The sequence below is a fragment of the Leguminivora glycinivorella genome, chromosome 5, assembly GCF_023078275.1.
Source record: "Leguminivora glycinivorella isolate SPB_JAAS2020 chromosome 5, LegGlyc_1.1, whole genome shotgun sequence".
Lineage (NCBI taxonomy): Eukaryota > Metazoa > Arthropoda > Insecta > Lepidoptera > Tortricidae > Leguminivora > Leguminivora glycinivorella.
Window position 1 is genome coordinate 16367565 of NC_062975.1, and position 27817 is coordinate 16395381.

The 27817-nt window shown below is 35.9% G+C and overlaps 1 protein-coding gene across 3 annotated transcripts in view; it reads left to right on the forward strand.

Moving 5' to 3' along the window:
• The window catches only part of LOC125226255 (lachesin-like), a 220190-nt gene that overhangs the window by 186195 nt on the left and 6178 nt on the right, over positions 1-27817 (forward strand). For 2 of the 3 annotated variants that reach the window (XM_048130182.1, XM_048130181.1), the window contains exons 7-10: positions 10588-10762; positions 14414-14523; positions 18976-19038; positions 25117-25260. In XM_048130182.1, coding sequence (XP_047986139.1) covers positions 10588-10762; positions 14414-14523; positions 18976-19038; positions 25117-25260 — 492 coding nt within the window. The remainder of the gene's footprint in view (positions 1-10587; positions 10763-14413; positions 14524-18975; positions 19039-25116; positions 25261-27817) is intronic. The other variant, XM_048130183.1, reaches the window with a different exon arrangement.

Genomic DNA, 27817 nt, shown 5'->3' on the forward strand with positions numbered 1-27817 from the left:
ATACATACATACATACAATCACGCCTGTATCCCATAAAGGGGTAGGCAGAGCACATGAAACTACTAAAGCTTCAGTGCCACTCTTGGCAAGTAAGAAAACAATTATGTATAACTAAAAATTACATTGCATTCACATTCTTCTTCTTTAGTGCTGAGGATCGTGACATCATGTCATTCTGTTGAAGACTAGGTCCCTCCATAGGCGTCTGTTCCTCGCCAAGCGCATGGCCTCATGCAGTTTTAATCGCATGGGTGCAGTAATTTGAGCACACCATCTAGTAGGGTGAGGAGCCTGAGGTCTCGTGCCTTCAACTTTGCCCGTCATAATTATTCTCTCCAGGCTATCTAGCGGGCGACGTGAAATGTGACCGAAATGGCTGTGGTTGGTACAGCATATAGACCACCTTGGATGAGTCTATAATTATTTTTTGATGCCATAACTGACTCGATTAGTTCACTTCGCACCTATGATAATCTGATTATACTTGGTGACTTCAATGTAAATATGTTGAACAGTACAGATACAAAAACCGCTCAGTTTAATAACTTTTTAACCAGTACAGGATTATCACAGTTGGTTTCTCAGCCTACGCATTTTACTGACACTAGCCAAACACTGATAGATGTTGTCTGCTCGGACATGCAGGCCAATAACACTACTGTTGCCCATGTTGGTTCCTTGTATGGTCACTGTCTTGTTGTGTGCGACTTTAATGTTAAGCGAGAGATGTCAAAGCCCTACTATATTACCTATAGGTCCTTCAATAGTATTTGCGACAAAGACTTTGATGCGGACTTGCGGTGCATGGGGTGGGACGTGATATTGAGCCTTGACAATCTGAATGATATGGTGGATGCTTTTATCCAACGGGTTCTTAGTTTATTTAATGTGCATGCCCCTGTTAAGACATCCCTGGTCAAAACTCAATCCTATCCTTGGATCACTGACACCATCAAACTCATGATGAAATTGCGGGACAGTGCTGCGGCAGAATATCACAAAAATCAAAGTGATGGTAAAAAGGCCTATTACAAAGACCTCAAGTCTGTGGTAAGCAAGGCTTTGCATTATGAAAAGGTAGCTTATTTCAGTCAAAATATAAATAACAGGTTAAATGAACCTAGAGCTTTGTGGAAAAACTTGAAGTCTACTGTATTACCTAAGAAGAATAATGATTTACCTCCTTCATTCAATAATCCTGATATTTTAAATAGGTATTTTCTGGAGCTACCAGGGACCACAGGGGTCACAATTTCACAACTGACCTATTTTGAGTTCCATAGGTACCATGACTCTGTTTTCCACCTAGAGACCATTAACTCTAATCATATTATTAAAATAGTAAAGGGTATAAAATCAAATGCTGAGGGTTTTGATGGTATAAATTTAAAGATGCTCATTTCAACTTTCCCTTACACTGTTGATATTATAACTAACTTAATAAATACCTCAATTCTTACTTCCACTGTCCCAGATATCTGGAAGTTGGCTCTAGTAAACCCTTTACCTAAAGTACCAAACCCATCTGATCTTAAAGACCTCAGACCGATAAGCATTCTGCCCTGTCTATCTAAAATTATGGAAAAAGTGGTCTGCTCTCAGTTAACCAGCTACCTGGAAACGAATCATATTTTGCCAGATGTCCAATCAGGATTCCGGAAGGGACGTAGCACGACGACTGCATTGCTTGATGTCACAGACAATATTTTAGACGCCCAAGATAAAGGGATGTGCACTCTCTTAGTGCTCATAGATTTCTCTAGGGCCTTTGATTGTTTAAATATAAATCTGCTTTTGTCTAAATTAGCATACTATGGGTTTGATCACAAGACAGTTATGTGGTTTGCTAGTTATCTGTGTAACCGCTCTCAAATTGTAAAGGTACGTCTCAATGATGGGTCTTTAGTTCAATCGGCAAAAGCTGAGTTGAATCGAGGAGTCCCGCAAGGCTCTGTTATTGGACCACTCTTATTTATATTGTATTCGGCTGATATTGTGTCTCGCATCATGCACTGCAAATACCATATTTATGCAGATGACATACAAGTATATATTTCCTGTAAGCCTTCAGATATCAACAGCACCATAGAGAAACTAAATCAGGATCTTGCCAGAATATCAGCATGGGCAACAGAAAACTGCTTGGTGCTTAACCCTAGCAAAACTAAATACCTTGTGTTTGGCAGCAAACATCAACTATCTAGTGTAAGTATTTCAGAGGATGTCATGCTGATGAATGTACCAGTTGACAGGGTGTATGAAGCGCGTAATCTGGGCCTCCTCATGGACAGTGGTTTACGATACGAGAAACATATTGCTGAGACTATTAGAAATTGCTTTTACAGACTCAAGGTGTTATACAAAATTCGACCATATTTATGTGAAAATCTGCGCATTCAATTGGTCGAGTCACTTATTCTATCAAAGTTCAATTACATGGATGTTGTTTTTGGGCCAAGGCTACTTGCGAAAACAAAAAGACTCATACAACGTGTTCAGAATGCATGTGCTCGCTTCTGCTTCAACATTCCTTTGAGAGCTCATGTAACCCCGTATCTGAATAGCCATAAGATCCTTAAAATGCAACACCGTCGCAAACTACACTTGGCGTGTCTGCTTTTCGGTGTACTGAACTATAAAGCCCCTGCATATCTCTTCAATAAACTATCTTGCATAAAACTCCGTGAACGACGTGAGTGTAAGATTCAACTGTTAACGCCGCGTCATGTCACAGCCGCTTTCCGAGGCAGTTTCCGGTTTTCTGCATCGCGCTGCTGGAATGTGATCCCACCCCCATTGAGGAACCTGCAAAGTATTTACAGTTTCAAATTAAAGCTAAAACAGTATTTGCTCAATCACCAGCTTGACGAAGAATCCTGCGCACATGACACGAGTTGCCTATAGTCGATACTTTTTTCTACTTACCGTAATGTTTGTTCCTTCTGCTTGGGAGTCATGTCAGCAAAGCTTGTCGTGCCGTCCATGATAATATAGACAATTTATTAATCTTGTATGGTGCTATTTTGTAATTAATATTTATTTCTTCACACATTGTAAATTTCGTTCTGTATTTGTCATTTAGTTTGTGTAGCGACCGTTGGCGCTAGTAACATGCGAACGCTTAATGTCAAACCACCCTGTGTCCGACCGGACTATTGCAGGTTCGATTGCCACATCTATTATTATTATTGTCAATGTTTTATTTATAACTTTTGTATGCTGTATGTTTCGTTATTTTTGTATTTTGTTCTTTATGCCTTGTGTTTCTTGAGTTTTGTCTGTTGCCTTCCGTGATTTTTCTCACTTAATGGTCTCACCGGAAGACCAGCGCTGGAAGTCGCCAGCAATATGCTGAGGTGAGGCCGTTTCGTGGCACTTTATTCTCCTATGTCATTCATAAATATTGTTTATTGTCTGTGTGTGCTTACGAATAAAACTTTTCTATTCTATTCTATTCTATTCTAAATAACTAAGAGTATGGTCCTGGCATATTCACGCAAGTTCACGCGTCGTCTAATCTTTATGCTTAGTCCACATCTTTTCCCCTTTTTTCTTTTCTATTTTCAACGATTGTAAACCGGTGGTTCTCTTACACCGGCCCCCGCGCTCGAAGCGCGATCCATCATGTTTGAGACTTTATAAATTGCTTCTCCAACTTTTCAATGTTCCCGCCGCCTTTGCTGCGGCGCTTACGATGGATTGGTTTGAATCGTGATGATGCAGTTTAGTCGGTTTTAACGTGAGAAATAGAATGTAATTAGGTAATTAAATAAATAAATATAAAATAAATATTATATTTAGGACATTCTTATACAAATTGACTGAGTCCCACGGTAAGCCTAAGAAGGCTTGTGTTGTGGGTACTCAGACAACGATATATATATATATATATAATATACAAATACTTATAAACATAGAAAACATCCATGACTTAGGAATGGATCCATGACAGATATTTGCTGTGCTCATCACACAAATAAATGCCCTTACCGGGATTCGAACCCGGGACCGCGGCTTAGCAGGCACGGTCACTACCGACTACGCCAGACCGGTAGGCAGGTAATTACGTATTTACCGTACTGATTTAGATTCATATATTGTAGGTAAGGAATAAGCTCAAAGCTTCAAGAGCGTAAAGGACGACAGCTATTGTGTCCATTATGGGTGGCCCAAAATTACGTTGACAAAGAATAGTAAAATGTTGAAATAAACCAAAATATCGAAGTTACCGAAAATATTTTTTGAGCCTATATTTATTGTATATTTCTACATTCACCATGAATATTTCAACAGCATTCATGTCCATTTCGCAAGATTTGCTATGTAGACCAATTGTAAAACGGCGATTTTTTCAAATTCATACGTTCGATACGTTTCAGCCTACCTACGTAAATTCACCTCACTTAAAACTATAAATTATAGTTTGTAATCAATCTTGAAACCCTAGCCCGTTTATTGATTACAAAAATTAGGATATTTAAAAAGCTAAACGTGCAATAAGTTAGACGAAAGTCATACTAGAGGTGCAGCGGCATATCGTTATTTTTTTTTTCTTACATTTGCGTTTGTACTTCAAAGCCAAAGGAGGGCATTTTGAAGGCGATTCGATTTATTTGGTCAAAAATTATTAAGGTTTCACATTTTAATTTGTTGGACAATCATTCGTATAAGGACAGAAAAATAATTATACAAACGTTTGTCAACGTATTTTTGGGCCACCCTGTAATCAAACAAATGACTCCAGCTATTTTAAAAAATACTGATAAAGATCACAATGTAACTGTATTTACAATAGAAATTCTGGCACACTTTGAATCTGGCTTTGAATCTTAAGGTTAGCTGGTAGAGAATGCCTTCTGGCATTAAGTTCGCCTTTTGTACATTTTTTTTACTGTGCAATAAAGTTTAAATAAATAAATAAATCTGATAGTAACCTGAGTAATAGCAAAAACGATTTAATACTCGACTGAGCATACAAAAAAGCGTTCAACTGAAATGTATGGGCCTTTTAGGCTTAAAACTAGATGGTGCTGTTCGCAGCCTGGAAGTGGCCAAAATCATATTTTCCCCAAATATTTTTGCGTGTTTTTATTTTTTATTAAGAACAAATGACATATTTCTTTATATTGAAATCATGATATCACGTCAATTTGAAAAGTCACACATTTTGAAAAAAAAAAAATTGTAAAACTAACTACTACACTTGTGGCGCTAAAAAAATCGAGCTACGATTCTTAGTATGAAGTATGTAAATCCTATATAAATAATCCTTGGTAATAGTAAAATGCTGCTCGCTCCGATACCCGCGCCTTGCGACTATTTCAGAGATTCCAATCCAGTTAAGTTTCTCCTAAGATCACAAAAACAACAATTTAGCCGGTGTGAGATTTTAGTTTTAATTATCTGTAAATAACCACAAAATTAAAATTAAAAAAAAAAACCCGGACATAGTGGACCGATTTTCATGAAACATGGCTAAGAACACTCCCGACTTATTCAGCTTTCAAACAAAAAAAAAACTTAATCTAAATCGGTTCATCCATTCGGGAGCAACGATGCCACAGACAGACATACACACAGACAGACAGACACGTCAAACTTATAACACCCCGTCGTTTTTGCGTCGGGGGTTAAGTACCTAAGTATAATATTATAATTATCTTATTTGGAAACTTATATTTATAGTACCTACAACTTGTAGTGATGCTCGCAAGAAGACACGTGCCATTATTTTGCTCATAATATCAAACATTTTCATCAGACACATAGCAAAAGTTATTTCTGTCTTATGTTCTTCAAAACAAGTTACTTCTGAGAACTTTGTAGCAATAATAGACAATAAGCAGGCATTATTAACGTCTTTGAGAGCCTTTCCTTGTTGTTTATGCTTTGGATGATACAGACTCATCCTTGCAGGATACTCTAAATCTCTTTTGGAATGAGTCTCCTCACTCAGAAAGTAATGTATAAGATGTTACTCAGATACTAACGCAGTAAATTTTATTCACATGAACATATTTACCTACATAATTATATATAAGAAACTAAGACTACACTTAAAAAAGATAGCTAATTTCTAAAATAGGCCCTTGAGGCATTGTACCAAGGATACTGGCGACATTTCCTCGCTGTATCGCAATGGCTTAATAATTTAGTAATTATTATAAAACCGGCCAAGTGCGAGTCGGACTCGCCCACCGAGGGTTCCGTACAAACTTTCAATAGTTGAATCATAGGAATTAACATTTTATAACTCTACAGACTTGACTAAATCCCTGAAGACTCAATTTCCCACATAACAAGTAATATTTCATATACGATTTTATTACTAAACAACGTCCAAAGAAAATCAAGACAATTCGACTTCAATAGTTTACATTACAACATTGTCGTCAGGACGATCCTGATCCTGACCCGACCCCATTATAATAATAATGTATCAGGAAAAAACTATGTAGGAAATGTCAGTTTGAGCGCTCGGCGTACAGCGACATCTACCGGCAAATTAAGTAAACTAATGTGTGCGAGCTTAAAGTATAGAAGATGATTTTTATGGGATAATTATTTATTGCATGATCCGATTTTAATCAATTTTCCTCTATTTGAAAGCAGGTACTTTTATTATTAGTCTGTAAACATTACAGGTACAATAAACACCCGCAAGGGTGGTGAAATTGAAAATGAAAATCTGTTTTTTTTATAAATAAAAAAAAAAGTTTTCAAGATACGTGTACGATCTTAATTTTCCTGTAATATTTATATTAGTAGTAGCCATATTTGGTAAAAATTTCATAAATTTTCGTTGGTAAACTTCGTAGATAAGGGGGGGGGCGGTATTTTTACTATATTTTCCTTAAAAAAACGATTTCTTTCCACAACAAAAAAAATTATAAAAAATAGTTTATATGTACAGTTTGAGCTCTTTCGAACGATACCCCACTTGACCTAGTAACTTGATATTTATAGTTTGTCGTCTTTCATTTTAGCCATTTTCTATAATTAATATTAATAAATTTAAAAAAATAATACTTCCAGATTGTAGAGGTTCACCATGTTTATAAATATTCCAAATTTCAAGTCGATAGCATAAGTAGTTCTCGAGATATTTAGCCTTACCATACCTTTTTGGTACGGAACCCTTCCGTAGTGCATCCTCCTTGCGTTATCCCGGCATTTTGCCACGGCTCATGGGAGCCTGGGGTCCGCTTTGACAACTAATCCCAAGATTTGGCGTAGGCACTAGTTTTTACGAAAGCGACTGCCATCAGTGACCTTCCAACCCGAATGGTAAACTAGACCCTTCCATAGTTCCGTACCAAAAAGGTAAAAAGGAACCCTTATGGCGACGCTCTGTCCGTCTGTCTGTCTGTCTGTCACATTTCTAAATATCTCGAGAACTACTTGTGCTATCGACTTGAAATTTGGAATATTTATGAACATGATGAACCTCTAAAATCTAAAAGTATTCTTTTTTTAAATTTATTAATATTAATTATAGAAAATGGCCAAAACGAAAGGTGCCCCCCTTTCGCTACTATAAATGTCAAATTGCTACGTCAAGTGGGGTATCGTTAGAAAGGGTCGAACTGTATGTAAATATCCAAACAATTTTTATATAATATATTAAATAATTACTAAATTATTAAATATTCAAGGCGGTATATGTAGTTCTTTCCTTTCTTTCCTTTTGTAAAAAATGTGGATACTATAAGTAACATACTCTTTGGTTACGCACTCTTAAAACATTTTATTTTCAGATATATAGTCATTAATAGTATATTGTGCAACAAGGGAGGTAAGGGGGGATTTTGTCAACGACTGTTAATAACTCACGACAGCCGCAGGCTGGAGAGAGTTATAGACACGAGTTTACAAAATCCTTACCTCCTGAGTTACACACAATATTTTTCATCACATTTGAGAGGAAAACACAGAGGAAAAAAACCATAAGGCAAAACCTTCAATGGATGGCGGCGCCGCTCTGCCGTGTCACGCCTATCTCATGTAACTCGAAAAACATAGTTTTGAGTAAAATCAGTTTAAAGTTTTTTTTGGTAATTCGATCTGCATTCAATACTGGTGTGGAAATATAAAGAAAAAACTACACAGTTACATTGTAGTAAGTGTAATGCTGATGTAGATGCACAAAAAAAACATATTTTTTGGATATATTTAAAATTATAGGCTATATAGTAGTTAGGCACGACAGGGTCCCCATACAAAGTCTGTTTTGCGACGTCTTGTAACTCAAGTTACAGTAGTTGGGCACGACACGTTAACTAAAATATTTTTCTCAGTTGGCTTAGATACAAGTTTATTGTTGTAGTAATGTTGTAATTCAATCAATTAATAATTATACATCGTGTTTTTTTCGTTTCCCGTTAAATTCAACACATAGGCCCATTAACAGAAAACACGCAGTATATAAAAAATAAATTCTTTTTCGTTTTCATACATAATAAATTAATTAATTCGTGTTAATTGTCTGACGGCACATGTCAAAACAAATAACATTAGAAAGTGGTAAATGTTGAACCACCCGTGTTCAGTAATTTAATTTTTTTTTTGTGAATAAGAGTTAACACAGCAGTTTCTTAAAAAAATGTATTTGACCTAATAAACAAACCTTCCCTTAAAGTTGTCGGAATTCAATAAAAGCACGTTGTATATAGTATTTGAATGTTTGATCAGATAACTATATAGGTATGTAATCTAGATCACATCTAGATCTAGCCTTAATATGATGTTAAATTTATATTTATTACGTTCTTATAAATTACGGAATAAACTTAACAAAGGATTGTACTACTGACCTAAATTGTAGATAAACAATGCACCTTTTTTGTTAGCAGGTTGACCCAAATCTTTTGTTATCTATCCGTACTATTGTTTAGCGAAATATGGGTCAGTGATCTCCTTATTACTACTGGCCTAGTAACCCACATTCAACAATACAATGAGATGGATAGATAATAAAGAAAGGAGCAATGACTCGTAAGCTGTTGCGTTATCTGTTAAACAAAAGCCTTTGTTTCTATTATTCACGTGGCTAAGTCCCTTTTAAACGGCACGCGCTAAAGTCTCAGTGTAGTTAAAAAACAACTACCGTATAGCGATAAGGTTCAAATTTATGGAGCAGTTCGCAGTATGCAGGTAACTTTTTTCGAAGATGATGACAGAACGTGTTATCTCCGAAATGACTTTTTATGGATTTGAACCTTATTACTATCATGATAGTTGCTTTTTAACCCCCGACGCAAAAACGAATGTATGTATGTCTGTCTGTCTGTCTGTCTGTCTGTCTGTCTGTTTGTCTGTGTGTGTGTCTGTCTGTGGCATCGTAGCGCTCGAATGGATGAACCGATTTTGATTTAGTTTTTTTTTTTGTCTGAAAGCTGACTTAGTCGGGAGTGTTCTTAGCCATGTTTCATGAAAATCGGTCCACTAGGTCGCGGTCGGGGGTTTTTTCAAAATTTTAATTTTGTGGTTAGGTTATTAACTACACTGAGACTAAAACCGCGTGCCGTTTACGGTAGCTAGCTTCTTATCATATCGATAATATATTTGTCAATATTTAATTTTTTCAATCACTTTATTTTGCCACAAAAACTTCTATGTCTGCCTATAAAGGCAAAGTCTTCTATGACTGCCTATAATATAAGACTAAGTCTGTCGTGCCTAAGTACTGTAACTGAGTTCCAAATTGCTCGATGCGTAAAAGGCGTGTCGTGGCTATGTACTGTAACTGTTAGTTACGGGAGATAGCCACAGTTCACTAGGGCAAAAACGGAGTTACACGAGTTTAGTGACAAGCTCGTATGAGGAATTGGTAAGAGATTTATGATTTTTTTTTCACTTGGTAGGTAAAGACTTTCATAAAAACACGAATTAAACTTGTTACGCGTATATCATGTAACTCAAGTTACATGACATAGGTATGACACGGCAGCGCTGCTACCGGTAGTCTATCTTCACCTATATCGGATTTTTCATATAAATCCATTGTTATTGATTACAAACGCTATTTTAACACAAACAAACACTAAAATACTGCATATAAATTAAATGCAATGTTCAAAAAAGCATATTTGAACTAAATCTTTACTTATTTTTTATTAATTCATTAATTTTGATCTGTTGTATTCTCCGTTGCTAGGCAACGGTGGGCGCCTCGCGCAGGCACGCGGTCAAGCGCGAGTCGAGAACATATTGTCAGATTGTAAATTATAACTATTTATCTGAGTTAAATTTACGAAATAAATGCACACTGAAATAAGTAAAACAGAAATAAAATGCATTTTTCATACCGTATAATATTTTTTATAGCTCAGTTTCTTTTTTTAGTCAAATTTTGGATGTGCAACAAAAATCCTTGGCTGATTGAAATATCCTTTGCCTGAAGTATTGTACGGATAGTATTAATTTTTAAAACTAAAATTACTTCCTTGGGAACAAAATAGTACATTATTCTTCAGTACACGTAAATGCAATGAGACCTTTAAACAGCAAATGTGAATAAAAATATTTTTACGCCTTCTACATTTATTCTTAATTTTTGAAAATTAATAATTCTTCTTTGTTCACAGTTTCGCCCATGATCTGGGTGCCTAACCAGCTGGTAGGCGCGCCCGCGGGCACAGACGTGACCGTGGACTGCCACACCGAAGCGCACCCGCGCGCCATCTCTTACTGGGTCTACGACAACGTCATGGTGCTGCCTACCAAGAAGTACGGCATCAATACTGAGGAAAACTCTTACAGGTATGTCTTCTTTTTCGTGGTATCATCATTCGCTTGCCTTTATCTCAATTACTTGGGGTCGGCGCAGCATGTCCTTTCTTCCAATGAAGACACATGCATCACTCACTTGCATCCGTTCCATATCATACATGCGCGGATCATACAAATAGACCATGTCACCCTCCCCCCTGGGGCCTGGACATTAACCACGTGACCCCCCCCCCCCCGGGCACGAAGCTGGTTCCGCGCTTAATATCATATATCACGCAGTCCACCCACCTTTCCTTCGGCTTTCCTCTTCCGCTTCCTCCGTCCACACTCATCCGTAATACTTGTTTCGTAACATGACTTTCATCTCTCCGCATCATATGACTGTACGGCCCGTACCACGCTAAGCGCTTCGCCCTTTCGTGGTATATTGAGGAGAATTCATACTTTTTCTTTCCTGAGTTTTCTCATTCCTGAGGGGCGTGACGACTTCGGACACTTCACCAGAGTGTTCTCCACACCATTCGATCCTTAGACCGATGCGTGCTGTGGTATCTGTCAAAGGCATTTTTAATATATAGTATCCATGCATGTAGTGTACAAGTTTTTCATATATCGAAAAATAAGTAAGTAGGTATAAGAAAGCGTACCCCTAGTAGAAAACTAATTATGAATTCGCATACTAACATTATACGTTAACATTTTAAATCGTATGTAAAAAAACGTCGATAGGGAACGAAATGTGAGTGTGCACGGGAAAACGTCCCACTTTGTCGATTGCTATAAAGCCGCTTTGTCAGCGTATTCATATAAATATACCAGTAAATCTCGCCTTAATGGTAACCGACAAAGTGGGACGTTTTACTAAACACACTCACAAATAAGCGAAGATCACAATCAGTTTCGAACTAGTCAAAAACATACAAATTACTTAGAAAGTAATTAAACTTAATGTTTTGAAAAGTTTTAAATAGTAATGTGGTAGGTACAGATCTCATTCATTTTATGTACAATTAGTTTTCTTGATGAATTCAAATTTTAAACAAACTATTATAATAAGCTATGATTTTTGTGAACATTAAAATATCATTATAACCCACTGTTTTTCACATCCTAAATGGTTACAATACGTACACTTATAAGTGTCACTATTTTCCACAAAAGTTCCAAAATTTAAACCTCTGAAATCGCTACTTTAAAACCTCGAATTCCCCACTATATCCGCCTCGGCACACTTTTAATTCATTAAGCCTTCAATATCAATTAAACCGGCTGCTGCAGATTTCGTGGGATATACGAGGGCAATTAACTAAACAGTTTACATCGATTCTTAATTCGTTTTAAACAGTGAATTGACTGGTTGGGATTAAAACGGGTTTTGATTGAACCTGACATTATTTTACCGACGGTATTTATTTACCTAGCTGACTGATAAGCATTGAAAGTGCAACTTTCGTTCCGGAGGTCGCAGGTTCGAACGCCGGCTCGCACCAATGAGTTTTTCGGAAATGAAAAACATCGTGAGGTAACCGGACTAATTTCAATAAGGTCTAGTTACCCTTCGGGTTGGAAGGTCAGATGGCAGTCGCTTTCGTAAAAACTAGTGCCTACGCCAAATCTTGGGATTAGTTGTTTTGACAACCGCGCGGACCCCAGGCTCTTATGAGCCGTGGAAAATGCCAGGATAACGCAAGGAGGATGATGAGTTAAATATTATATTAGTGTTATTGGCTAGATTTATCGAAAAAAAATTGTCCATTCAGAACAACTCAGTTCAAAGATATTGCGAAAAAATCGAGGTCCCGCTCTCGACGATTTCCTCCTTCAAAACTTAATCAATCGTAACGAAATTTGAGAATCTGAATAACAATGAAATAATTTGTGTCGGACCGTTAAGTTTTTTTTTTTTTACTAATTGTTACCAATTTTGAATACCACACCTTTTTTTGCGCCACAATCAATAAGGCCGTTTTTGGAAAATTTTGATGGGCATGGATACAGGAGGGGTCAATTCTCCATACAAATGCTCTCGACTATTGTCTTCCTGGTTTTTGAAGGTAGAGTACTGATCTTTTCAACACAGATTACTATTATTTTTATCTGTGTCGGACCGTTCTGATTTTTTGATATTTTTAGTTTTAAAGACGCTAGAGCCAATCAAAAATTTCCAACAACGGCCTTTTTCATTATGGCGCAAAAAAAGGTGTGATACTCAAGATTGGTAACAATTAGATAAAAAAACTAAACGGTTCGACACAGATTATCTCACTGTTGTTCAGTTTCTTAAATTTCGTTACGATTGATTAAGTTTTCAAGGAGGAAACAGTCGAGAGCAGAACCTCGATTTTAAAGATTTTTTCGCAATATCTTTTAACGGAGTTGTTCTTAATGGACATTTTTTTTTTCGATAAATCTAGTTAACAACACTAGTATTTTTAACTGAAATTCACAAATTAAAAGGGGGACTCCTTTCCATTTTAGTATTTTCGCTCCCGGAGCGTCATGACAGAAAGAGATACAATTACAGACTGATCTTAAAATATGGTTCATTTTACCCTTTATGTACAGAACCCTAAATAGCTAAACTCTGTATACATTTGACCTAACCAGCTTTGAGCAAGCCTGCTCCTGACACGGCTCGAAAAACTTCCATCAACTGAGTAATAACCCTTCCGCTCCGCAAACACGTTTAATTAAAATTATGAGTAAGTGCGGTTAAAGTTAACTAATTTTGCTATGCTAACTAATTTAAGTACACGATGGCTGTGGGCTCTAGCTCCTACGAGTATGGTAAATGAGTTATGCTATCAAGACGTGTATCATAGCTAGGTACTCTTGAATATGTTTAGGTAGGTATAAAGAATCTTTGAGTTACGGAATATGGACATTTTAAAGAAGTGTATATATTTTTTAAATATCTTTAACTATTAGTCTCTGATTAATTCACTAAAGGTAAGAATAGGGATGACGACTACATAAAAAAATAGCAATTTGTTTAGTCCGTCAGTTAGATCGTCCAAAAATACTGAACACATATTTTTCGCTTTTTGTAATTAATGAAAATATACAAAGATATATAGCATCAAAGTTCCGGAGTGGGGGCTTGTGACGTCACTTCTAAGTAAAAATTGTACCTAGGCGTGACGTCACGCGAAACTTCAACGCACTGTACCGTCGTCATTTTTCGTTTACGAGAAAAAATAAAAAAATACGTGTCTAAAACTCTTTGATAATCTAACTGACGGACTAATTAAGTAGTTTTTATAGTCGTCTCGCCTATTGTAAATGATTCACGGTTATATAGTTTCATTAGACTTTTGTTGACCGGGATATACCAACGAACCGGGTTGACGGGGGCTTTCCATGGTCATGTCATGATGCATGTAACTGCGTCGAAATATAAGCTAACAAAAATAAGAGTAATAATCACGGTCTATATAAGTTCACTTAGGTGGATAGGTTTTTATGTCCAACAACCAAAAGTGAGTGGAAAGGATCGCAAACGCGACAAAAACTTCGTAAACACCATAAAATTGTACTTGTCAAAACGACAACAATTCATGGCGGAAGATAGTGGTTTTTTCTGTGTGTAAGTGTCCGTAGTACTAAACTGTTAGTACTACGGATGAACACTTTCATTGACTTATTATACATAGTTTAAAGTTAAAATCTCTTTTGTTACAGAGCACATATGAAGCTGACAGTGCGAAACCTACAGCTCGGTGATTTCGGAAACTACCGGTGCATCTCGAAAAACTCACTCGGAGAGACTGAGGGCTCAATAAGGCTATATGGTAAGCAAAGCAGCATTTCTTTTTTCTATAAACATCCGTATCCTATTAATAAAAAAAATTTCAGAGGTTATGCGAGGCGATGGATGATCGGTTGTCTTCAGTTAGTTATTAAGTTATTACACTAAGTATTAACAATATAGTATGATGTTTTATGGATTGCACAGTGCCTTAGTGTCTTACTGTCTAAAAAGTTATTTTATTCGTGGTTTATAATATAAATATCTATTAAATATTATAGGACATTCTTACACAGATTGACTGAGGCCCACGGTAAGCTCAAGAAGGCTTGTGTTGTGGGTACTCAGACAACGATTACAATACACCGTGTTTTTTTGTTTTCCGTTAATTTCGACACGTCGTTAGGTTCGTTATCAGGAACCACCCTGTATAGCACTATTACTAGTTAAATTCGCCAAAAAAATTTTTTATCGTTTTCATATATATAATAAATGAATTAATTAGTGTGAGAAACCCTTAAGAATAATATTCAAGTTAGTGTCAAGTGATTGACGGCACATGTCAAAACAAATAACACTATAGGAAGTGATAAAGGCTGTCTGTCACACACGTTTTCAGTAATTATTTTTATTTTTTTAATAACTCAATAACCGTAAGAGTTAAGACGCTAGTTTCTTAGAGAAATTGATTGTATTTGATATAAAGAACCTTTCCTTAAAGTTAACGGAATTCAATAAAAATAGGGTGTATATAAATGTTTATTGTACATAGAAAACATCCATGACTCAGGAATAAATATCTATGCTCATGACACAAATAAATGCCCTTACCGGAATTCGAACCCGGGACCGCGGCGTAGCAGGCAGGGTCACTACCGACTGCGCCAGACCGGAATGATGATATTGTTGAAACAATTACAGTTAGTTAGATTTTAATGTGTCCTTTTTGTAGTACTTAATTTCTATGATTATGTTCAGAACGTAATTTGTCTGGTTTGTATTATTTTACGAGTTATTTCTTTCATCATAGAAGATAGTACGGATGCCAAGCTATCACATTTTAGCAATAAAAAATATACCTCTCTATTTCTATTGTGTTCTATTAGATACTGAACAAATTGCAACTAATGAGATATTTTATGAGAAAGAATAGTCTTAAAGTCAATTAGTCGATGTATCGTAACTTACAGAAGTTTAACAATAAACTAGCTATAATCCGGGTATTTTGGTAATCAGAGAATAACACGAATTAGACGCATAAAGAAATACAATTTATTCAAACTCCCTTTTCCACTTTTCAGGCATTTTTTGATTTTAATAATAGGTTTTTGATAACAAAAATATTTACATTAAAAAAAACTTTAAATACTTAGAGTGTTCACGTGTCACATGTGACACGCGTGTTCAGTGGAAAAATATGGAACTACGGTTAATAGTGTAATCGAAAATATTTCGATTATTTGCAAGTATCCGAAATTTCCCCCTGTACCATAAGTAAAAAATTCAAAACCAGTGACATGAATCAGCAGACACCTGCCGAACTAGCCGAATGACTATCGTTGACGCTATATAGCGATTGAAACGCAGTATGGCCCGTCGTGACACGAAGCGTAAGCGATTGTGACTTTGGCTAGGTACCCTGAGAATTTTACAAATTAATAGATACACTAGCTTTTGCCCGCGGCTTCGCTCGCGTTAGAAAGAGATAAAAAGTAGCCTATGACACACTCCATCCCTTCAAATATCTCCACTTAAAAAATCACGTCAATTCGTCGCTCCATTTTGCCGTGAAAGACGGACAAACAAACAGACACACACACTTTCCCATTTATGATATTAGTATGGATATAAATAGAATTTCAATATGGATTCCCCCCGAATCCTTTAATTATAAGTTTACGACGATGAACTATGTCACAAATAAGACTTGGGTAATATACTTTGTTACTGTTAATTTGTTGCCAGTTAATTTGCGAACAACTTAATCTTAATATTGTCTTCGGTTACCGCGATAGTTACTCATGAAATAAAACTATGGAAACGGCCATTGAGATCAAGAAATATCCAAACTTTAATAGAGAGGATGGCTTTACTTTACCACCGGCTTGGGATCCAGTAGTACATCTGATAATGGAACAAGCACGACGAAGGCTGTGAGGCATTTGTGTTGTATGGTGTTGGACATTTGCAGTTTGTTTCTTTGTCAATTTTGTGTAGATTAATTGGTTTATTATTTTTTAACAGAGTAATGGTAAATTTTTTGAATATTGTATAACTAGCTTTATTAATAGTGTGTGAACCTGCCTTAGAAATCTATATTATTTGTGGTCATGGTTCGTTAATATTTCTTGTAAGTGGGTAGCTTTTGCACATTTTAATTTTTTCCTCAGTCACCCGTTGACCACGAACGCTGTAAAGAGTTCGAAACGTCGGGATGTATTTTAAATTCATTATACGCGATTTAATCCGTTTCCATAGTTTTATTTCATAACTTAATCTTAAATAACTTATAATTTAATTAATTCAGATAGCGTAGTAAAGGTTACGATAATTATTTAAAGTCATGGTGCTTGATAAACCTAAAACAAATAATTATTATTGTATTTTCGCATCACATTACATTTATTTTATAAATATACCAAAATATTAAACTAAACAAAACTTTAGGTAAAGGCAAGGCAATTTCATAATGTACGATTTATTTTGTTTAAAATTAAAATTGATGTTTAAACGAATAATGTCGACCTTTAACTGAATCTTAATTAGCTAACAAAGCAAAACTAAAACTGAATAAGATACTCGTAAAATAATCTCTGGCTCCTCTTGCTTAACTACTTAATTATTTGCTATCGTGAACTTAATGACCCAGTAAGTCGTAATACTCTGTTTGAACAAAATCTACTGCATCTGCATCAAATAAAACAAACTGTGACTAATATCAGAATAAAATACTAAAATCATATGAAGACAACAATGTACATTAACATTAATTTGAATATTATAACATTCAGCCTGAAATAAAGGTTATCATAATATAAGTTCACTAGACTAAATGTAAATTTTCATATTAATATAATAATAAAATACCCAACTAGGCAGTTGAAGAGATAACTAACATTAACTTTTAGAGAGACATTTGCGTTACAAAGGTTGAGTAGAATAATAATCGGTCTAATACAAACATTAATGTAAGTTCAATATGAGATTATGGATACGATATCAATCGGATAATATATTATTGTACAAATATTACCCGTAACAAAACGAAGTTATTGGTTTGTAGAAACGTCACTTTTGTGACTAAAACTGATTGCAGTAAAATCTTAAATATCTTAGATACTTTGTTCTATTAAGGCAGCCTTTCATTTTTTGTACATCAACTGCAGCTGCTGCAACATTACTGCAGCGGCGTTGATATCGTCACTGTTGATTCCACTACGCTCAGGATTCAATGATCCAATGTGCCCATGCCGTAAATATCTCATTTTGCTTTCTTGTTGCACAATTTCAGTACAGTATAGTAATTTTATGCTATCAAATCCAGTGTTACAAGTTAAAACGTTCAGTATTGTTCCCATTTTTAACCGCCGCCGCCGCCAAATCTCAAGGAAGGTGGTTCTCAATGAGGAGGCACACTCAAAGGTTATGACAGATGGCGCCACCCTATAAGTCCATTGCACAGATAAAGAATTTCATACGTAAGCGCGAGAAGATAATATTTTTTTCTCTCTCACACATATGAATGACAGTGACATGCCTGGGCACAGGCGCCGGGCGGGATAAAATGTCAGTGTGCCTCCTCATTCGTCTGTATGTTTTTTTTAATGTTTGTTCCACGATATCTCTATTGATTTTTGTGTTTTGATAAGAACAGCATGCACTTACGTCCAGAACAGTGACATTTGGTGCAGTGGAACTGCTGATGAAGATCAGAACGGAACTCCTTAAATCTGAACGGCACGCTTATTATGACATTGGTATTTTTATAAGAACAGTTTGCGTTTACATTCCCAACAGTGACATTTGGTGCAGTGGTACTTCTGATGATGATCAAAACAGAACTCCTCAAATCTGAACGGCCCACTTTTAGTGACTTTGGTATTTTCATAAGAACAACATGCATTTAAGTTCAGAACAGTGACATTTATTTGTAAGAAGATGTGTTCTCTTTGTTGTGCTTGCATATTGAGTTTTCAAGTCAAATTTAGTCAAGCTCGATTTCTTATAATTAACGGATTTCGGATTCATGAGGTATTGAGAAAACTCAAACAAACACGTTTAATTAAAATAGTTTAAAAAAAATACCTATATATTTCTACATAATCCAACATTCGCAAGTACCTTTCATCAGAACCGCAAAAGCGGCGGTTTGTTTTTCTTAAACATTATTTCAAGATATTACTACAGTAACATTACAACAGAAACACTGCTGTAGTCCAGCAACTGCAACTTTCCTAATCAAACGTTTCTAAACCAAGATATGTTTTTGTCCCAGAAATCCCAATGCCGTCGACGTCCCCCAAAGCGACGGAAATGAAGAGCAATGCCAACAAAGAACGTGAGTATAATACGTTTATTAACATAAGGTTTATGCAAATCCTGTTTACACCGGATACGTTTGAGTAGACGTGGACACTGCACGTGAGGAATGTAATAATTCAGGGGTTATACACCTATAGGTAAGCTATGTAAATACGGATAAAATTCCCAAGATTGCAAAGGTTAGACAAATATTTAGTTATTAAACGGTCAAGATTCTTGCATGATTTTGGGGTTGATACTGTAGTGAAAATTGCTCGGCTGCCCTACGCAGAAATCAAGTATCTCAAAATTTTCCAAAAAATGTTTTTTTACATCTTTCGATTCAGTTTTTCAAAATACATCTTTTAGTATTTTTTTGAAATTTTTATAATGTATATTTTTCAAAATACAGAACTTTAAAAAATTCAAGTATCTTTTTTTAACGGGGTATTCTACGCTAAAGTCAAGTATCTACCCTATTTCTATCTTGAAATCGAGTATCTTGCGAAAGATACTTGCAATTCATATTAGATGGCTAAGTTACTTGACTTCAGAGTTGAAATATTGATATTGATTGCGAAGTTACTTGACTTCAGCGTAGAAATATTGATATTTATTGATAAGTTACTTGACTTCAGCGTAGAACTATTTATATTCATTGCGAAGTTACTTGACTTCGGCGTCTATCATTTTGTTATGATGTCAAAAGCTTGTAATTACTAATACATGTATTAATTTGGGTTTCGGGTAGACATTGTCTTAGTATTAAAAAACAACCAGATGTAAACAGTAAAAGCACAAGGAACTTGTCTTATTTAATATGTAACTTCTTTTATACAAAATACGAAAATACATATAACGAACACACGTTTACATAATTATTGCGTGTTGGTTAGTTGATAAATAGGCTACTAGCCTCGTAGTCAAATCAGCTTCTTTTTAAGAACTGTCAAAACGAATTTGAAAGACTTGCTAATATGGAATTTATATGACATTGAATTGAGTGACGTCACGGTCAACTCAGTAACTTTATACATATATTTCTACCCTGGCTTATCTCATAATTCTTATGCTTTATTTCGTGCATGGTATAAAATATTTTATTTTAACTACAATCAAGTTCCCTATTATTATAATTAAGGAAGACTATAACTTTCATTATTTTTTTTGTCTTCCGAGTATTTAGGCACCTAGAGTGTGGCTAATGAAATATTGCCCCAACTTTTGGCGGGAAATTCAAAAAATCTAGGGCTGGTCACACTTGGTATAGTAGGAGATATAGTTTTGATACTAGAAAATATTTTTGTTTTCTGTGCACACTTATATTGAAAATCATTAGAAATTGCTAATATATGTACAGAAATTTGACAAAATCTGTTAGCATTTGACGTATTAACCTAAAAGTTTTACGATGGTTATTGGCATTTAAATATTAATAATTAACGTGTATTACAAGTAGTAATGGGGAATGGACAAGTGCTTAAGAAACGATGCCGCTAAGCTGCAATATCGTACCGTTCAATGAGCACTGAACGTTCACTCTTGTTCTGTTTAAATTCAAAACCGTTAGCTAACAATATTTGACGTAGAGTTTCTTTGCAACCAGTAAAATTTATAGATTCTTTTAAATCGGCCAAAAGAGTTCTGAGGGTAGGTACTTGTTTCCTGACCATATAATATTCATTAATTTTATTTTTGATGGCCTGAACATCGAAGCTATCCAAATTTGATACGGTAGCTTGATGAGGCCGCTTTTTCCCCGGAGTACTAAATTCACCATTATTTTGATTGCCTTCATTTTGTATATTTTTCAAAGTTCTAACAGAAACACCTGAATGGAAAAAAGATTAGTCCATACAAAATAATAAAAAAAGTAGTTTCACAAATTTCCAATTAATGGTGGTAATTGACATTTTTTAAGGTTCAAATGTCTGTCTTAGGGGTAGACCCAGTGAAGACGGGTGCTGTAAAGGGCTCGAAACGTAGGTCATGATGTTAATATACGCGATTAATCCGTTTAAAAGAGTTTTATTTCAAATGTCTGTTTAATATGTTAAGTAGGTAGGTAAAGAAAATGCACTATCGACATTTTTGCCGCTCATATATAGACATATTTCACCAAGATATTTTTATATATTTTATATTTTTATTGCCATATAAGCAGTGGTGGCCGAGTGGATATGACGCCCGACTTTCAATCCGGAGGTCGCGGGTTCAAATCCTGGCTCGTACCAATGAGTTTTTCGGAACTTACGTACGAAATATCATTTAATATGTACCACTAGCTTTACGGTGAAGGAAAACATCGTGAGGAAACCTGCATACATCAGCGAAGAAATTCAAAGATTTATGTGAAGTCTCCAACCCGCATTGGGCTAGCGTGGAGACTATATAGCCCGAGCCCTCTCAGACATGAGAGGAGGCCTGTGCCCAGCAGTGGAACGTATATAGGCTAAATTATATTATTTATTTTATTTTTTATATTTTTATATCAAATTACTACTGACCAGTCACTTCACTGATTTCTTCTAAATATTGGTTTTTCGTAAGTAAGTCGTTACGTTCCAATATTTTTATTTTATTAATGCTTTCCAGAGCTTCGAGTTTCTCCTTGTCTTTACACTCTTTTCCTGTTTATGAGATTTAAGTTTTATTATATTCGCATACTTAATCAAAGTTATAGGCAAATGTTAGAACTAGTACTTAAAGTATCAAAATATTAATAGAGCACCAACCTACTATATTGTTTACGATTTGTAAACATTGCAGTTTTTCATTATATGCCGCTTCACGTCGACTTCGCTCTTGGTTGTAATTATTTATTAGCTTAAACAGCAAATTGCGGACCTCGCTTGGTATCGTCATTGTTATAATATTTAAGATTTACCCTTCATAACCCGCGAACAATTTGAATAAGTGACATAAATTGACAGCAGACTTTTAGCCTTTTTTTTAAACCATAGACAATTGGTGATACCACAAGGAAATATCTGTCAACAATATTTGGCTAGCCAGACTCTACCTACTGTACTTAATTAATATTGTGCATTCCACGGGAAATCGCTTTCGAGGTTTTTTTATTATTTAAATAGTCTCCCACAACGTAAGTACTTGATTAAGTTTCAGGAGTATTTTTGAACTCTTCGTGACAGATAAACCTCTTAAACCTATAATCTTTCTTAAGATTAACAACTTGCATTCAAACACAACCAGAGCTTCTTTTCCGTGTATTACTCCAATATTGCATTTATATTAAAACCTAATTTACACAAGCATGACATACACTACATTAAAGGCATCTATCTAAAATGTATACATTGTATACATATAGGTACCTATCTACTAGCGGCCCGCCCCGGCTGCGCACGGGGCTGTCATAAAAATGGTTATAGTTATTTATCCTTAAAAGATAGACATATGCTATTACTGACTTTTTTGTATGTCTATGAAAGATACACAATTTCGCGATACATTGTTTTGATACAGCTCAAACAGTTTGGGCAGCGTTTTCGATTAAAGCTCTCAGCCAGCAGAATTTTGTCCGACTTGATTAGCAAAAATTGAGATATTTCAACCAATTTAAACAAGATCTCAACAAATTATATACCAAAACCTTTCCGCAGAATCATTTTATTTATTGGTGAAAACCGCATGAAAATCCGTTCTGTAGTTTTTGTTTTAGATACAGTTAAAAATAAGAAGCCTACCAAAGCTAAATGAAAACAGTTCAAGATACTTGCTTTCTTGTAGAAAAGCTTTAAAATTTTCTTATCGCATTCTACGCAGAAAGCTGTTTTTGTATTTTAAAATGATTGTGCTAATCATTTTGAAGAAAAAATTATAGTACACTATTAATGATATCTAGTATAATAAAGTTCGTCTGTTTAAAAGGCTATCAATTAATTAATAAGCATATAATCAGGAAAAATAAAACAAAATCGTTTTTTCGCTCTACTGTAAAATTTGGCAAAAAGCAGACTATACTTGATTTCTGCATAGGGCAGCCGTGCTAAGGTGACATATAAATTCACTCCTGAAATATTTCAAGTAATTATTTAAAATAAGCAGCCTATATTCGTAATAATTATGCGGCAGAATTATTATCAGACCATGTTGCCATCAATCATTTTCATACATCTAACCTGAGTCGATCGACGCAGTCTTAACTTGTATGGTTCTCGTGCGTATATCATGCTTTTCGCGCCTGTTTACCCTCATCGGGCTGTAGCGGTGGGCTCTAGAAACTGTTGCACTTCTAAAGCACCTTCAGCTCGAGCACCTGAAGGAACTTATTAGTAGCGAAGTAATCCTTCATAGCTGTTTACATGGCTACCTTCATAACTACGCCTTAATTTGTTATTATTCAAAAGATAAATAAACGTCAGTCACCCTATTCAGATCTCGTCACCCCTAATCGTTGACACAGACGTTAACTGCAATCGAGACCTCGTTGTTTCCTCGTCGACAGCTTTATGCAGTGTTCGTAATAGTCCCCGAATGGAGTTATTCACAGTCCATAACGACACTTTGAAACCCCTCCACGGGGGTCGATCCCGGGTTGTTCGAAACTTTGACGGCCCGCGGAATTGAAAACTTGGACTTTCGTAGTTTTATCTGTAGCAGCAATAGGTCGTTGTGGAATATAAAAAGAACATTTAAGATTACGAACGGGTGGTAACTTGGTAGCTTTATCTTGTAAAATTTGCTGATCAGGGTTTCTCCTTCTTCTTAGTCGTATACTCTTGTCAGAGTAGTCGTAGAGTGTCGTAGATCAGGGTTTAGAAAGCATCAAGTTACAGTAGTCTTTAATAACGTCCACGTCTATAAATACAAAGTCATTTATTCAGCAAATATGCCACAGTGGCACTTTTACGTGTATTGACATGTACATTGGTACAGTAATAATAAGCCTTTTATTCGTTCACGCCTGAATTGTAGATATTGAGTTTGTGCACACTAGAACAAATGGAATTGACAAGTCATAAATATGTTATAAATTATAACTACATATGTTATCGAAATCAGATTACGCCTTCGAATATCTGCCAATTTCCACTACTAAATTACAAATGAAATAATGTTAAAATACTCCATTTCAATGCAGACATAATTCAAATATTATTCTTAATCCCAATTTCAGCGAAAACAGGATATACTCGTATTATAATTAGAACTGTATTTTAATTACAACGAATGCATTATACGCAAGGATTAATAAATTATGATTCTCGTCAAAATGTTGAAATCGACTTACCGCAGATTTTGAGCTTCGCGTTTGAATCCATGTTCAAATGCAATAATATAATCATTTGCGTCGCTGTAATTTGACTATTAATTAATTTTAACATTCACCGTTTCCGAGCAGAACCCAAATATGTCAGGAAAATTATTTAATACGTTGGTAGGTTTATGCTTTAAATTACGCTTACAGAACTAGATTTCGATTTATAAATGTCTAGATAAGAGTCATGATATTTAAAATTAAACACAATGAACCAAATTATGAGTCTGACTTTTTCTTATTGTATATTTTAGGTAAAAGTGTATCGATAGACATGAATTGGATATTATCAAGTTCAAAACTCAAAACTCTAGAATGTAAAAAGTCACGAGTCAAAAATCATGAAAAGAAATATACGGTTCTTTGGTTAGGCGCCCTAAGCTGGCGTGTTGCAGCGCGCCGGGCAAGAGACGCGTGCCGTGCCGTATACCGTAGCGAGACACAGCGATGTTGCGCGCGAAGCCCGAACGCGCGCCCGAGCGCTAAGTTAATTTTTTGAAAAGTATTTACATACATCTAGTTCAGAACTCAAGGCGCCAAACTTCAGAAATAGGTGCTATCACTCAGCTGCTAAGCGGGCGCTAAGCACACCAAATTTTATTTGCACCCAATCATCACTGGTAATTCTAAAATTTCATTGTTGCTGATCGACGCTAGTTCCTCATTTTTATAGTTGATGCAATTGGCTTCATGGGCTATATTTCACCTGACACAGCGGCGCAAAAAATCGTTGGCTACCGACAAAATGTGTAGGTACTGTATTTTTGCAACTCGGTATCCTACTGAGATACGGCCCTATTTCACTAAATCAACCTAACCTAAGGCGTGTTGCAGCGCGCCGGGCGAACGTTACGCGCGCCGTGCAACGATCAGAGGGCACGGAGCGGCCGAGCGTGGTGCGTGCGCAGCTCGATCGCGCGCCCGAGCGCGAGCGCGACGCGCAACACGTCTACCGCGCGCCGCCGCTACACGTCTCAGGTATTCATCTTTTGTTTATCCATTGTTTTGTGTTGTGGCTTGATCATATACTAAAATATACCTACTGTATACCGCGCGGACGCTGCGTGTCTGACGTATTATTTTGTTTATTCATTGTTTTGTGTTGTTGCTTGATCATGTACCATAAAATGTACCTATACCGCGTGCGTTCGCTACAGGTCTCCGGTGCTCATCTTTATCCATTTATCCATTGCTTTACGATGTGGATTGATCATGTACTTATACTTACGTCGTTGCACGTCCCTACTCTGTATCGCGAGAATCTGATGCACGTCTCAGGTATTTGTTTGATTTTTTTTTGTGTTGTGGCTTGATCATCTTTACCTACACCTAAAATAATATTATGCTATGTGCCTACTGAATAATATCGCGCGCCATTGACGTGCGTCTCACTCAGGTACCTATTCATTTTTTTTTTGGTTTGATCACCTTTTTATCTAATAATTATGTTATATGTACAGTAAAATGTGTCAACTGTATAATTATTAGACATTTTATTAAAACGTCAAAACTGTTATAATAAGCTGTTTGAGAACATTAAATAATGAAAGTACATATATATCTGATTTACTACATTATATTAAACATAGCAGTAAATTAATTATGTAGAATAAGTAAGATAGTTGAAACATAAGTGTACCTACCTCTATTTGCGGAGTATTTGAGGAAAAGTGAAAAAAAAAAAAACATGTTGATCATACATATTTGCCGCTACAAGTTTCACGCGATTGGTTCATCCTAATTTCCTCTCCGAGAAAACACGATTAATATGCATATCTTGAACAAATACAATTTTAATCTCTATCGCTTGATCAAAGCAAGTACAATGGAGTCGACTCATCGCAACTTCGAACACTTCGCTATTTTGAGTTCGCTGCATGGAGGAGTCTAAAGTTTGCAATCTATAAGCAATCTTATCAGTTGTTTGTCAACCTACTGTTTAAAACTTGATACAACAAAAAAGATTGCTACTACGGATAGTGTGTAACGAGCATTGAGTTCTATAACAACTACAAAGGTCTGACAAGAGCTTAAAAATGTCCCCCATGTACTGTGCCCTAAGCGATTCGACTTTACTGCTCGCAGTTTGATAATAGTATTTTATGCAACTGGTGGTTAAAATAGGTCAAAAAAGGTGAGTGGCGTGGGTAACAATTTGAGGCGAAGCCGAAAATTGTTAATAAAGACGCCACGAGCATTTTTTGACTCAGTTAAACACCGTTGCATACAATACTTTTTCTACGACCAAGCACTTATTTTGAAAGAAAATTATAAATCAACAAATACCTACTTTCAGTCATCTTAGTTATCTAGTGGACCGCCTACCATTTTGAATATGCAGTTTGAGTGCAAACATGAAAATAAAACTGTCTATGGTATGGTTCTTTGAAGCCTGGCCACTAAGACGAATCGAGCCGAGTTGAATCGAGTTCTCGTACATTTGAATGCGATTCGACGCGTCGCCAATGAACGCAGCAGAAAACGAAGGAGTCTCGACTCTGCGAATTGGTTTGTTAAGTTGGTAGCAATGTATTTACTGAACTGTAACAGCTATATCGTGCTACTTCTACTAAATGTTTTCAGGGTATAGACTAGATAGACTTGTCCTGACATCTTTTATGTAGGATTTTTAAGTTCTATGCACGACCTTGTAACTCACGAATAACAGTACGGGAGTAGAAAAACGAACAAAAGCAAAACTTTAGTGACCGGACACGATTTTTTTAAAGCGGGAAACTTTTCGCATATTGGGTAATATTGACAGATGCGGACTAGTTATATTTATGAAGAATAAATAACTTTTTGGCTAGGACTCCAGGTATGAACTATATCTAGAAACATCTTGTTCATAATTTCTATTACACTAATATGAAATAGCTATAAAGAGAGATGAGATAAACGCAATATCCTACGGAGCGTCAACGATTGACTATTTGTCCTCAGACTGTATCAAAATCTTTAATAACAAAACTACCGTGAGAAACTGACATATTAAACATGTAAAATCGGCATCGCGCGTGCTCAATGACAATGCTCCTCGTTACGGAGCGAAACATGTTGAGCGATCTTCGACAATTGTATTGTATTTATTTATTGCAATTCACATGTACATTACAGGTTTTACAAGTACTTAAAAGTATAGGTAGGTACACAAATGACACATGAAGCCCTGCGGGGCGCAGCAATAATTAATGTAGGTAGGTAGGAAGTATTTCGCTTATACAATTTGTTAGGTACAATCTTTTTCACGTCATGACGGTGCGCCAACAAATAAGGGTAAACAAATGAAACTGGGTCGGCTAATTTTACGTGAGTTACCTGATTTTCCATGTTTAGAGGTAATATGTTTGAAAAGCATTACATCCGAGATTATTTCCAAAGTATTTCGCGCATAAAGCTAAAATTCCATGATAATCCCCACCACTGTAACCCACCTCCGCAGGGCTGGCGAATTTATTTTTAACGGCGACACAGGCGGGTTACTCAATAATGCAACGAGTTGTTACAAAGAAGCGGTAAGTAAAGGTTTGCGGAG